Source organism: Anticarsia gemmatalis, chromosome 22 (assembly GCF_050436995.1).
Source record: "Anticarsia gemmatalis isolate Benzon Research Colony breed Stoneville strain chromosome 22, ilAntGemm2 primary, whole genome shotgun sequence".
NCBI classification, from domain to species: Eukaryota; Metazoa; Arthropoda; class Insecta; order Lepidoptera; family Erebidae; genus Anticarsia; species Anticarsia gemmatalis.
In genome coordinates, this window is record NC_134766.1 from 1285757 (window position 1) to 1301361 (window position 15605).

The 15605-nt window shown below is 33.7% G+C and overlaps 2 protein-coding genes across 2 annotated transcripts in view; both read left to right on the forward strand.

Moving 5' to 3' along the window:
* Positions 1-901: 901 nt before the first annotated feature.
* Positions 902-10345, forward strand: LOC142982703 (pancreatic lipase-related protein 2-like). Its single transcript, XM_076129342.1, has 4 exons — positions 902-1291; positions 7072-7219; positions 8164-8304; positions 9139-10345. Exons 1-4 carry the CDS (start codon positions 1192-1194, stop codon positions 9821-9823), a joined length of 1074 nt encoding a protein of 357 aa, XP_075985457.1. The 5' UTR covers positions 902-1191; the 3' UTR covers positions 9824-10345.
* Positions 10346-12282: 1937 nt separating this feature from the next.
* LOC142982781 (uncharacterized) overlaps positions 12283-15605 on the forward strand; it is a 69641-nt gene continuing 66318 nt past the window's right edge. The window contains exon 1 of the mRNA XM_076129465.1: positions 12283-12581. The gene's annotated coding sequence lies outside the window, so the exon portion shown is untranslated. The remainder of the gene's footprint in view (positions 12582-15605) is intronic.

Sequence of the window (15605 nt, forward strand, 5' to 3'; positions counted from 1 at the left end):
TGGAAATAGAAAACATGCAAAGCACGTATTTTAGAACAAGAACAATGTTGTATTCTTTCATTTATATATTCTGTAGATAGTAGTCAATCGATCAATGTGTTGTTGACAACGGGCAATATTGCCGTGATTTAGATTAGACACTAAACATATTATTTACTAGCTGACCCGCGCAACTTCGCTTGCATCACATAAGAGAGAATGGGTCAAGATTTTCCCCGTTTTTGTTACATTTTTTATTGCTACTCTAATGCTATTGGTCGTAGCGCGATGATATTTAGCCTATAGCCTTCCTCGATAAATGGACTATCTAACACTGAAAGAATTTTTCAAATCGGACCAGTCGTTCCTGAGCGCGTTCAAACAAACAAACAAACAAACTCTTCAACTTTATAATATTAGTATAGATATACAGATTATTTACTTCTATACTTCCTCTGCTGTTTCCAATTTTCATTTACTCGTAAGTATAATATGATTTGTGTGTGAATAATTGCGTTAAAAATCTAAAAATATTTATTAATACTTTGATGTAGATTAACACAGATACTTAGTAAAACTATTAACCACATGCTTCTAAAAGAACTCTTCATCTCAAATTCGGCAGCTTTCTAAGAACTTACTTCTAAAATTATTTCGTTAATTCTCCCATCATTTTGCAGACCTATGCAAAGTGTGCAATCGACTAAACTTAACGATGATAAACCTTCTTTTGTACCATACTGGTTATAGAGCCTTAAAGAATTGCAACAGACACCATTAATGTGAATGTAAAGTTAATATTAGCATCTCTAAATACAGCGCCATTAAATTGCCTAATTATTGTCAGTCCGAAGGCTCTACAACCATCTACATATTAAAGAATTTAGTCTCTGCTTAGGTCATTACTATAAGAACAAAGAAAAAAACTATTTCATTCTAAGATAATCTTAAAGACAATCACAAAAATTCCTTAGTTTTACAACATGCATCACTGTGAAGCGACTTTTGCAACAGGCCAGTTGTTACCAGGCTGTATGACCGCTCAGTCGTTGCCACTAACAAAAAAAAAGAAAAAAATTACGCGCCAAAATCTGACATGACAGTAAAAATAAAATTACTTTTTTATTTTAGAACTAAACAGAAAGTGTTATTATAAATGGTTTTATACAAATTAATTTTGTTTTGATTTAAAACTGTTAGTTTTGTGTGAAAATGTTAAGACTTGTGGTTTTTGTGGTTGTGTTGTTTATTTCGAGTGGTGTGGGTATCTCGAGGACTGAATTAGGATACCCTGCTGGATTGATGTCAATATGTACGTAACATTGTTTTCAATACTATTTTTATTTTTTCAATCATCGAGTTTTGAAGCCTTAAAGAGCATTTTTCTCAATTTAATGATTTTTACATCTTATTTTCTTAAAAAACTAGCTTACTTTTTAAGGTTTTAATCTATAAAAGAATTAACAAAGAGTTTAATTTTGTAAAGATAATAACAGGTGTGTAAAAAGAAATTGAAACATTATTACCTTTTTATAACTTTATTTGAGCAAAAAGCAAGATTTATATTTCATTTATACTTACGTAGAAGTCATAGCATTTTAATATCGCACAATTTCGCGTTGCACAATATTCTTAGCAGAAACAATAAAAAATATATGACGTATTCAAAATAATAACTGCATTTTGTAATTAGAAATGCTAGGTTAACCTTAATAATTAACATGCGTTAAATACATACCTATGTATTTGAAAATGTTGAAGGCTAGATTATTAACCTGGTATGTCCTAAATTTATTTCAGCTAATTTTGACAGCCCCTGCTTATTTTAATAATCTTTTGATAAACTACTGAACGCCAAACCTGCAACAGTTTATTACAGATTCTTTGAAAAATAACAGCTCTAGGCATGCAATTTGAATCGTGTTACTATCAATCAACGAAGTCAAATGTAGATTAAATTAATTTATTTCTGTGTAATTTGATATTACCCACTAAAAACTTAAATATAAATATTGAAAAATTTTCTTTCACGAGGTATAAGCATAATGCAACAAGTAGGTATACAAAATGCAGAATTTAAAACATTAGGGGACATGACGGTCGTTCCAAATACCCAGAATTATTTAACTTTAATAATCTAGATTGTTTTGCGATAGATATCTAGGTACACCGTATAAATGAATACTCTTTACTTAGATTTGTCATCTAATCATAAGAACCGCCACACGAAAAATGTATGTCTACAAAGACAGACAGAAGTCCATAAAAAACGGACCTTGGAGTCCTACCTTCAAACATCCCTTTTAACCAACAAGCTCCAAATTGTAATTGAAATATTATTTATTAATATTGTGTTGCCATTTCAATAATTGGCACCCGGAACACAATGGTTGGAGAGATGCCAATTAATAACTCATTTGAAAAGTTGTCGCGTAATAAGTCAAGGTGATGGACAAATTTATGAAAGATTTAATTGAAATATAATTTATATTAATTATGTTACTTACGTTATAAAATACTAGATGCTTTTGGGTTCGATTCCCGGGTTGGGTAAAGTACTAAGCATTATATTATAATATTTTTTTTTAACTGCACGTTTGGCGCAGTGGTTTAAGCGGTCACCTCGCCGCAACAACCGTAGCGCCGCGTGTGGTGGGTTCGAATCCTACCCGGGACAAATCTTTGTGTGATGAGCACGACTATTTGTTCTGAGCCTGGTTGTTAATTTATCTATATAAGTATGTATTTAGAAGTATATAAGTAAGTTTATCAGTTATTTGGTTACCATAGTACAAGCTCTGCTTAGTTTGGAATCAAATGACCGTGTGTGAGTTGTCCAACAATATTTATTTATTTATTTCTGAATAGTAGCTTGGAATTTGGTAACGCGTCCGTTGTCCGTCCGTACGTCTTAACTCAATTTCTTTATCTATTACTTACTCTTCTATTCTTTCTTCCCTCGTTTGGGACTTCCCACTTCTTCGGCAGGGCTTCCCCAGAGCGAGCCCTGCAGTGTGACAGTAATGGGTTAAGAACAAATTGCTTACTCTTACTGTTGTTGTTGAATAAAGGAGAGGTTTGGCTTTGAGTCAACAGGGCAAGTGCAGTTCAAATTGGCCGATACTAAAAGTTAACGGCTATGAACACTGTGTATGACTCAAAAAACATTTGATAATGTTAAGTATATTCTATTCAGACGTCGACATTGAATTCAATGTTTGCTACCAAAATAACAGGAAAACAATAGAACGTGAAAGGAATATCTGCTGATTATCTTAATCATTCGCCGTGATGGTTAAACCATATAATATATTCCTATACACATGCAGCTGTATTGTAAAGTTGTTATACAAACTAGAAAACTGAAGACTTTGGGATAGATTTAGATTGCTTTATGCAAAAACATTGCATAAAGCAATCTAAATCTATCCCAAAAGAAATAAGAAAAACAAACACTGATTATTTCGGTGATGACTTACATAAAGGTCAGGTGCGTAGTACTCGTAGAAGTCGTGGTCAAATTTGAAGTTACTCCTCAACAGTCGGCTGTATGCAGTACGAGAAGTTAATGGCTAAAGTCTAAGACTGAGCCTTGACTAGCTCATTCAATAGTAGCTTCTGAAATCGGAGCTACCACGACAACCCTAACACCATTCCATTTTGAAATAATTATATTAATAGGTCGCTTAAGAGGCTGATTAGTGCCAAGTAGGTAATTAAAAACCTTTATAAAAGAATGGGAAAATATTGTAGTAACATAACCTTCCTAAATAAGTATATGTTTTTTTGGCATTTGTCTAGTTTAATAAGTAAATTGACAGATTAAAGCCGAAGAAGTAATAACTTAAGTAATTACCTAGTTATGTGTCACGCAGTCAAAGACCTTCAGTTTGGAAGTTCGCAATCTTGTAACCCAACGACACGCACGCATATTATTTTAACTAGAGGAAGTTTTCGTAATGAAACACCAATTTCAGATACAAAAACACACAAATTTAACGAAATAATATACTTTACAATAAAAATTAGAATTTCTGAGTGTAATCGTTAGAAATAAATAAAAAATCACACACGGTCATTTGATTCCAAACTAAGCAGAGCTTGTGCTATGGTAACCAAATAACTGATAAACATACTTATATACTTCTAAATACATACTTAAATAGATACATTAACATCCAGGCTCAGAACAAATACTCGTGCTCATCACACAAAGATTTGTTTCGGGTGGGATTCGAACCCACCACACGCGGCGCTACGGTTGTTGCGGCGAGGTGACCGCTTAAACCACTGCGCCAAACGTGCAGTTAAGAAAAAAGTCTATTATTTCTCATTTGGGATCAAAAACGAACAACCAATTTAGATAAACGTTGCCTAAAAGGTTGTTAGAAGGGAAAATGGTTGTTACGCCCTTTTTAGTCTCGGTTGTGAAGAAGCAACGAGAAATATTTCGGTTATCGTCCATCTTTCGATTTCAATCTCAGAAAACGTTGTGTAGTAACGTGAGAACAAACTTTATTAGCCAAAAACGGCATGTAGTACACTTTGCTCAAGAACAAACTCAATTTATATCGAAACCACATCTATTGTAAGACAAACCATCCATAGAACAAGGTTTCTATGGGTTAAAACAAACTGTATTTTGACTTCAACTCTCTGGCGAAAGATACATATCTTCAATAACTAAATGCATGTGTTGCCGAACTAGTTGTACAGGCGCTCCATAACACTATCTACAAAAGGCTACAATGATCTACAATAAATAAGTACGATTAGGAAGCGCAGTCGGTGGTGTACTCGACTGCTATGACGAGCCTTTGGGTTCGATTCCTTGATGAACAAAATACTATTAGTCTTGTCTAATATATAAGAATATTTCTCAATAGCAGCCCGGAGTTTAGTAGTGGCAGTCTCGCCCCTAAACATAGGACTAACTGTTGATGGCGAAACGTGAGGGTATTTAATTTTCATATACCACTGCCTATTCCTCCTGGTAAAAGAGACGTGATAATATGTATGTTTTACTCGTATAGGTATATGTTTGATTATTATGTGCATATATATATTATACTCGTCCTCAGATGATGCAAGTCAATCCAGTGACACTTCCGCTACTGAGCTACATAGTATCTAGACCGCGTACGCACTGGGAAGTGAGCCTAACGTAATGCTAACACTTAATGCTCTCGAACTCTCGAGACTACAAGCATAAATATAAATAAAAATTTAAAGAAATCCTCTCCACTTTTCATACACTTTTGTAGATTGGCTAGTTAGGTTAGGTGGAGGGCCCTGGAGAGTTTTTTAGGTCCCAGAGCCTTTCCATTTACGCGCCAGATGGTTGGCTACCGGGGTGGTTTTTTAGTGGAGAATACACCACATACTCCAATACCCCAACATTTATCCCCCAAGAAAGTTGGGCATCCGAAGGGATTTCTTATAACACCCCTCTTTTTGCGTCGGGGGTTTAAAAACAGAACTTAGATAGACAATTAATTTGCTACTACTATTACAACTGTAGCACGATTCTCTACAATTGGAACCATCCGCGAGTATCGGTAGTATGACATTTAAAAATACTGCAAAAATAGTTTCTACGACGTCCGATAGAGGCGCTAATCAGATTATCATAAAAAGTTTTTCGTTAGCTAGCCGGCTTTCGGTAGTTGATAGTGATAAAGAATCGTGGTTCTGTTTTCATATTAATGATAACTTTAAATAAAGAAAAGCAGTAGACTCTTTGATGGATCAACGATTTGCACTTCGCAAATGCACACCGAATTATCATGTGTCAAAATTGCAAACGTATGCAAATCTATACATGTCATAAAACCTTATCTACCAAAATTTATGTTTTGGTAAATAATGGCGTTGTTATAATAAAATTATAGTCTTCCAAACATTACTCTTAGACGTAGAAACATTATATTTATAGCAGTTTCTTTAAACCAGGAACATGCCCGTAATAGTCTATACAAAATGCATTCACATATGTATACAAGAACTAGGATCGTTATATACTTCTCATTACATGAGGTAACGTTCAAGATTATATACCGACAGACCTCTCACTTAGACCGCACTCATAAAACTTAGTAATGAGCCTAATAACTTAACGTAAAGATAGTCTTTTAAACTAATAGTTTACTTAAAAGGTTCTAGGTTGTTATTATTTGTCATAAGATTCGAGGCACTTATTGCTCATTGCGCTCAGCGGACAGTAAACTGTCAGTAAGTTAAGCAACTTTTGACTCAGACCTTTTTAAGATGGTCGACCGCTTTGAAAAACACTTTAAAATTCCCGGTTTGCATTTCAATTTTTACCTGTTAGTTAACCACGGATGTAAAAAAAATCTGACTGACATCGGAATATCGAAAAGTTATTCAATACATTATAAGATACAAAAGACGGTTACCATATCTGAACTATACTTAATTTTGATTAATGTTTTAGTGTTGAAGGATAAACACCATTTATCAAATTGGCCGAATATATGGCTAGAATGGGACAAATGTATTGCCACTGAATAAGTAGACAAGTTTCTACTCGCATTTTATTTGAGAGAATGCAACATGGCTAAGCCCCATGGTCCTACAAACGCCTTTTTTGACCCTTGCGTCCTGTTGATTAGTTTCAATGACTGACAAAGTATTTGTGTTGTAAAAATTACACACGCAGTATAATTTTCATCGAATGACACAGGTGTAATACAGTATACTTAAAATAATTTTGTCGTATCATGTCCAAATTGCAACTTAAACTCGTGTATAAACATTACTCAAAAAAAGAAGAAGCGTATATTATAGATTTGCATCATAAGATTCATGCTTTTTATTCTGAAAAACTGTTCCACAAAGACTAAGGTCTGGAAACAACTGCCTAAGTGTTATCGTCTATTTTCTCAGACAGTAACAATTTCGGAACTTAAAAAATCTCAAATAAAGAGTATCTCTTGAATAGCCCTCTAATATCCTCGTCTTCATCGTCACTTACCATCATAGGTATAACATAAGTACATGGATAATAATAATCCAAAATAAAATTTAGAACAAAAAACTCTCTAATTCTTAAATCCCTTCTTTCAATTCCAGGTCCCGGTTCAACTAAGCCAGCAGTGATTCCCAAAAGCCAGCTGAGGCACTTATCCTTCGTGGTACAAGGCAACGGACGCAGCAGGCAGAAGTACTCCTACTGGAACGCAAAAAACATTGCTAAGGATCCTAGGGTTAATTTTAAAAGGTTGGTAAATCGATTCAAAATTATAATTAATACCATACAGAATAGAGCACATAGTATAAGTATTATTATTAGTTTCACGAGCCATTTCAGACTTCCTTAGTTTCATTCACTGTTTAAGCGGAGAAGAGTAATAATATTATTTGGTAACTTTGAAATGCAAAGTTTTTGTGAATAACTTTTTTATTAAATAATTGTTGAGATTGCTTACTATTATAGTCATTAGTTTCTATAGGTGTGCACTGTGAACCTAAATTTCTATAGAGACTTGATATTGCCCTTTGGTGATAAACATTAGAGGTCGATACTAAAGTCTTAAATAGCTAATTTCACTTGCACTTTTGATACTTTTCAGGAAAACACCCATGTAATCGTAATGCACGAAATGTAGTTGCGACGCAATCGACGTAATTTAATAGTACATCGTATCCGTATTAAGTTCGTGTATTATTCTAGACCTAGGCGGAAATGGGTTGTGAGATCTGATTGAGGGGTATAGCTTGGTAGTATATTATATACTACGATATAATACTCATCTATTGGCTTCAACTTACAATATCATTGCGACAAATCCGCTGGTAGGTAATATTGAATCATTGCGAAGTTTGCAATAGAGTAGATGTTATGTAGTACATAAGTAATGACTGGGTATTCGGTAAAGAACTTAAAGTAGGTCAAAATATGTAGCTAAATACATAGAAGGAAAAGCCTACCTCTATGGTTTTAGAATAACAAAATGCTTATTCTTTTAACCTCTATCAGTGAAATGGGATAGCTGTATGTGTCTGTATGTTTGTTGTGTTATAGCTCCAAAACAATTGGACCTTTTTTAATGTCAATTATATTATTAATGCGATTTTAGCGAGCTCTGTGTGGTTTTTTCTAAGTTTCTGTAAACAGTATTTATAAATCATTTTTAAGCAAAAAACATTTTTTTATGCTTTCAGGAAGACCCTGTTAGTAGCTATAGGCTACTTAGACAGTCCGAATCTGCCGATATCAGCGATGTTCGCCAACGAGTACGAAGATCGAGGGTACAACGTCATTCTGGTGGACAACCAGAGATTCGCTACTGTGCATTATCATTTGTAAGTGTACCTACCTAATATACATAATATAATAATATTGCCTGCTATTACATTATAATAATATGTAATGTAATGTACTAGCAGATATCCGGCTACAGCGGTCAGTTTTCATTGAAACTGGCCAAAGGGCAGGACAATATACAGGTACACTCTCTATTCCCCTACGAGACCCAGGATTCGAACCCGAGACCTCTCGCGGCAGTAGCACACACGACCGACCGCGCCACAGAGGCAGTCATACATATTACATAAAAAAATAACCTTTAGGAAACTCAGGCCCAGTCGTTAGGGGGCTAAAATGAGTGGCGATAAAAAAGAACGACAAGCAATTTCGTATAAATTCGTTGCAATATTACCAAATAATTATACGTGTGCATAATAATTATGATTGTTTATATACTCGTTATTCTCGTTAAATACCCAAATGTATTCTAAAGCAATTGTGTATCTTAATTAGGTACCTAATAACAATATGAATCGGCGAATCGAATAGCAATTTAATAAAATATATTAATTTAGTATTCCTCCTGTTCTGGTAGATTAAGAACCAGAACAGGAGTAATACTAAATGCTTATTCTTAAATATTGCTCATCCATATCATCAATGCTATTGGATGTAGCTCTCTATCAGATAAAAATATTACCAAACAAAATCTAAAATATACACACGTAATAAATAAAAGAATCCGGTAGACAGCGATGCGGAGGAGTACTTCGACTCAGGCACTCTCCCTTTTTTTTAATTTAGATTTTGTATACATTAGATAATATAATTTAGTTTATACAAGGAATTAAATAGGCCAATGTAACTTTTTTAATTTTGTGTTGTTTCAGAGCAACTCGCCTCATGCGTCCGGTCGGCAAACACGTAGCAGAAGTATTAGTCCAGCTCACCCAATTTGGCCTAGACCCCTCCAAACTGGAGATCCTAGGCTTCAGTCTAGGCTGTCACACGGCCGGCTTCATCGCCAGCAACTTTCAAACCATGACTGGACGAAACATATCAGCTATCACTGCTCTAGAACCTTCTGGCCCTTGCTTCAGAAACCTAGGACCTAAAGAAAGACTAGACGCTTCGAACGCAGATTTCGTCCAAGTTATCCATACAAATATCGATGGGTACGGCATGGCTACACCTATGGGACATGTGGATATTTACGTGAACGGGGGAGAGTACCAACCTTCGGATATAACTTTATACCCTTGCACGACAACTTGCAGTCATTTTCGAATCCTTCCTTTATGGGTTTCTGCGTTAAAAAACCCAAGGAAATTCATCGCGATTCGGTGTACTAGTATTCAGCAAGCGAGAGACTCCGAGTGTTATAACAATGTTCCTTTGGAGACTTTAATTATGGGTCTAGGAATAGATAGAAGTAAAAGAGGTATTTTCTACTTGGCTACGACAGTGGAGTACCCGTTTTATTTAGGTACGAAGGGATTGAAGTCGGAGTATGTGTATTGGAAGAAACTTACTGATATTAATGAAGGAGATGATTTGGAGATTTATACTCGCTGAAGAGTGTGTTTAGTTTTTTTTTTTTTAAAGACAACTCCCGCACTAAGAATTGCTCTTGTGTCGCAGGGACTTTTACAAACATACAAACAACGGACACAAAGCACAACCAGACCCGAAACAATTATTTGTGGATCGCACAAATAATAGCTCCGTGTGGGAATCGAACCCAGTCTGAACCCACGACCTCCCGACGCAGTGGTATCGGCGTGGCGACCTAAACCACTGCGCCACGGAGGCAGTTTAAGGAAGTGAATGTTTCCTCGGAACATTTAATATCGTGATTATTCAGTTTTGAATAAAAATAAATCACCCTGAAGTTCCCAGTATTATAGCAACAGGCTCTAACCCGTTGGATAACATGGACTACTTACATTGTCTTCTGCCGCTACGTTGGAATTAACAGGTGTGATGTTAAGAGACAATATACTTTGTATAAAATTCTGTGTTAAAAATTGGGTAATTACTTAGACTAAGGTATTTATTAAGTTTTTTATTGTACAATAAGAAAATATTGATTTTTTACTTTGCGTTATTTTTATTTTCTACTGAACCTGGATTCTTTGCATCAAATATTTCTTACGGAGATGTACGGTTTTAAGAACTAAGATAACTTAAACGACGGGTAGTAACTACTATTACGAGGCACCCATAGCCAGTTGCACTCACCGGTCGGTAAAACGATCTGTGGGTTAAGTAACCCTTGGCTCGGTCATTCCATAGATGTGTCACCGCATGGTGGTATTGGAACTGGGCGTCTCCGTGCTTTGGGGGCGCACGTAAAAAGTCGGTCCCGGTTGTTGTCAATGATGACAGTCGTTAAGCCTTGTTGACCACTAACCATATTGCGATAAGAAGAAGAGTTACTGCTAAACGTATCATACACTAGCTGACCCGCGCAACTTCGCTTGCAACGTAAGAGAGAATGCGTCAAAATTTTCCTCGTTTTTGTAACATTTTTTACTGATACTCTGCTCCTATTGGTCGTAGCGTGATGATATATATCCTATAGCCTTCCTCGATAAATGGACTATCTAACACTGAAAGAATTTTTCAAATCGGACCAGTAGTTCCTGAGATTAGCGCGTTCAAACAAACAAACAAACTCTTCAGCTTTATAATATTAGTATAGATAGGTACAAGTATTAAAATAATTGCAATAAGCAGTTATATACTAGCCAACTTCTGTGCGTACAATAACTACAATGTTATGTCGATATTATTGACAAAATTGAATAATGAGTTTTGGCACTAAAACGAATTCTGTGCACTAAATACGTGAGCCGACTATAACAAATAGTAGCAAGTGTAAATTCTGTTGTATTTTAGGATTTTCGTCAAGAATGACGCATGAAGCAATAATAATTTTAATAAATAAGTATGTAAGACACAAGCTAGTGCATTTTGGTGTCTAGCATTGGTTGAGTTAATCAGAACCTATGTTGCACTAAAGTAAACCTATTTAACTTCTCATGGCAGCCTTTACGATCTCGACGGTAACGTATTAGACCGCAAATGAGAAGTCTCGGGTTCGATTCCCCGACTAATTACTCCGTCATCATAAAACTTTTCTTTGCAATAAAGTCTTACTACACAACATAGGTATCATCATTAGTCCTGTTCAAATATCATTAGCCATGTTGTAGTGTATTTTTATCTTTGCTATTCACTCGATTATCACGAAAATGAGTAAGTGCCACTGTTTACATATTGTTCAAATAATAAAACTTATTATGAATCACTACTACACTACAGACTTTTTGGTCTAACAAATGCGTGCAACGGAGCCGGTATATTGTTTTAGCTTTATTTAGCTTTATATATGTGCTCAGTTTAATCTTGAGACAATAATGTTATCACAGTTTTATGGTCTTGGTACTAACGCAATAAATTATTTTTAATACACAGTCATGCCGAATATTTTTTTAGGAAAATAGTCTACCTTAAAAGTAATTGCAGTTACAAAATACGAGAGGATATAACTTATTTATTACACGGTGTTTGTTGTTCGTAAGTATTTCATGTCATTGCCAAATCTGAAATTACATAGTATTCAATATATTACACTACGAACGCAACGCTAATACACGAACTATTATTTCAGAACGCTGCTTCAGTATAATTTAAGAAAAATAATATTGCCAACTTATAACTTTTCCCAAAAACAAATTTTATAACATGGAGCAATACATTTTAGGTTAATAATGTTCCTACTATTAAAATATTAAAATACTCCCTACGTCTGAAAGACTCACTGTAATACGTTCTCCTTAGAAAATGTATTTTTAGAATTTATTATAGCATAGTTTGTTAAATTAAAAGTAAAATATGGTATAGTGTTGGATTGCGGTATTATTATCATTGTTTAAACAATTTCAGACATAAATTATATAAATATATTTTTTTTATGGGAAATAAAATACTGGCGCTGGTAACATTATTATGTTAAACGTCAAATTGCCGCAATGACGCAAGCAGTTGACAAGAAAGAAGGGGAAAAATCCTTGACGATCTTTTCTTCAATCTTTCAAAATGGTGTTTCATACTAACGAGTTTCTTTCTAAATTATATCAATTATTACTAAAATGAACTGTAAATTGTATATGTAACAAGTGAACACCATTAGTTAATTATATATAAAAATTCCTTGTGATAATCTTTATTAGCGAATCTTGTGTGTGAAAAAATATCGGATCGGCGATATCCAAAATCAATTACTACTGTGATGTTTGTGTTCTGACTGTTATTTAAAGTGTATTACGTAAGTATATTGAATATTTTTGTTGTTAAACACGTTTGCTATGAGTTGACAGTGCCAAGTTTTACGTATGCGAGGCGGAAATAATTTTTAAATAGATTACATTTTATTACCGAAGACACCCTATTTTCTGCCAATTTTGGCGGCATTAGTGTTTGTTATTGAAGTAATATAGGTTTATTAGTGTCTGCGGTGCGATAAAACCTGTTTGGTCGTATTCTCGAAGGTTATGCGAGGTGTATACTTAGTAACTAATAAGTTGGGAAGCCGTATTATTTTTTTCCTGTGCGCGTATGGATACTTGGCATTGAGAACATTTTTGATACGTACAAATTAGATGTAATTGATGATAGTTTATTTGTAGAACTCTGAAGTGTTGTTACTCACTGATTCTCTTTATCTTAGTAACATAATAAAACATGTGTTTTTAATTTATTATCTGCTATTAATATCTCAATTTGAGATGCTTTAAATCATGCAATATCAAAATAAAATTTACATGTTGGGTTTATGCCAAAAATGTAATGAATTTAGAAACTTTTTTTGGTTTGTCTGTGTAGTAACATAAAAATGTAATAGACAACTGAGTGGACTTAAACATTTTTTTTAATCAGCAACTGATATTCTAATCATAGATAAGATTATAGTTTTATAATTTTGGACAAGGAAGTGAGTCTGTTTGCCCGTAAATCTCATAGTTAATTCAAGGCTGTTTGTGTGTTAACTGAGAACTGAACCTTGAACACTAGGCATTAAGTAAAATACTTACTTAATTGGAAAAATAATTGCAACATTACAACCTGCTTGGTATTCATTTCATTGTTTTGAGTGGTACTTTTATTCTCTATGCAACACATAAATCTTTAATTGTCTATTGTTTGTAAACGAATAAAAACTGCATTATCTTTATCATAACTGGATTCTTAAATTAGTTATATTAAATTATAAGTTGTTATCATTTTGTGTGTACTGGTTATTATGATTCATGATAACCATTAAGCACAGATAAATAACTGTAGTTTTAGTCATAATTTTTTAGGCTTATCAAAGGATCAATCATTATACCTACCGTAATTTCATTATTTTGAAGCATAATTTTAACAGCAATAATTGATGATATTATGGATAAGCATACATAAATACATAATATGACACCTTTTTCCCATAGAGATAGACAAAGACCTAACACCGCCACTTGGTACGCTCCTTACAAACTTACCTTGCCTCATTCACACCCAAACATCTTGTTAATATTGCCTTGTAATCTTAATCTAATCTAAAATAATCTAGTATTAAGAACACAAGAAAAACTGGCCTATAATTAAATAAGTAAAGAGCTTTAGACACTGCTGTTGTGACCATAATGGTCTGTCATAGAAATAATATGCAACATTGTTATATTCATGTCTGGCTTCTCTATTAATACTGAAAGCACTTTGTTGTAGCACTACTAAATCACTATTTCAATGTAAAGTCTATCTTGCCTCAATATTAGATAATGCATTTATACTTGCCAGTGGGCTAGTATGACAAGATGTATGGCTGTGAAAGTTAGGGACCGTAGCAAGTGGTGTTTTTAGGCCTCTGCATAGCCCCATGTGAAACATGCGTGCATTTATATGTAGTACATCTAGTTGTTATCTAAAAGATTCCATCATCCTGGCATCATTATCCTCATTGTGGTTTACTTAATAGGTTCTTTAAATCCTAACTCCTGCTTTGTATTGTGCTATTTGTCTTAGGGTGCCGGTCTTTTCAGATCTTAAAAAAAATATTCTCTTTATAGAATACAAGAAAATTTCCTTAAATTTTTTCATCAGCCTACCTTTTGTCTTTATCTAAGATCAGTATCTGTTATCTCCTTGTCCTGTCTTGTTGAACGTTGATGTACGATAAAGTTGTCAACGGCACTCACCATTCAGAATTATGATTCATTATGAATGAGACAATTAAACTCTCATATTTTCCCAATGAATGTTAATACAATTTCCTATTAATTAATTATCAATGAGTTTCATAGTAACGTTTGTAAACCACAACTTTGACAATGATTGTTTGTGGTCATGTTAGTCACTGTTGTAGTGTTGTTACTCCATGGTAGGGCCAAAAGTTCATGATCTGTAGTAAATTAAATAAAAATTACCTAGGTATGAGCAAACTACAAAATTAGTCATAACTTTTGTGACCACAGCCAGTGTAATCTGTGCCAAAACGTCATTTTGTGGTGAAATGCACTTATTCCTGTATCATATTATACCTATATCTATTACAAACTTTTATTTGTACTTTACAGTATTTGTAATTTTGGTCTGCTTGTATATTTTGAAAAAAAAAATGGTTAATTTATTCATAGAATAATTAGGTAGGTACTTGAACTTATAATTTCATAGGTCATTGTTTTGTAATTAAAAATGCTATCTTTTAACATAAATTGTAAAAAAATACTATTTGCTAATACTTTTTAGGGAGGGATAGAATAATATATGCAATAGAAATTCAGTACTTTAATTAAAAAAAAAATCGATTATAAATTCATTTGTTAACTACAGTTACCTTTACTTGTTATTCAATAACATTAACATATAATTTCAATATTATGTGTGTTCAACACTGCCTCAAAAACATCTGTTCAATACGTTCTCTTGTACAAATATAAGTTTATTGATGTTATCGTAAATTCAATACAGTTATGATCACAAAGAATCACTTATTTACTTTAAGATAGGTAAATTATTACTTTTTATTACTTAGAGATTTTCATTGGTTTGGGTCATTCTGACCTTTCTTTTGAAAATAACTGTTGATGTTGCAATGAACACTGTGTCATGGAAAACTTAGGTTTCGACAATCAGTGGCATATTATTATAGATTTGTACATTTTATGTTCTACAAGAAATAGCTTTATATACACGACAGTATGTGTAAGCTATACTTAGGTTATTCAACCTGCCTAGTAGTTGGTTCAATGTAATATCCTTTAGTAAAAATATAGTAGACTTTTTAATCTTTTTTATTCAATATTTAACT

Excerpts from the sequence above, each read along its gene's own strand:
- LOC142982703 (XM_076129342.1), top strand. The coding sequence starts at position 1,192 with ATGTTAAGACTTGTGGTTTTTGTGGTTGTGTTGTTTATTTCGAGTGGT. Across the intron at positions 1,292-7,071 it reads TGCTGGATTGATGTCAATAT|GTCCCGGTTCAACTAAGCCA; the intron begins GTACGTAACATT and ends TTTCAATTCCAG. Across the intron at positions 7,220-8,163 it reads CCTAGGGTTAATTTTAAAAG|GAAGACCCTGTTAGTAGCTA; the intron begins GTTGGTAAATCG and ends TTATGCTTTCAG.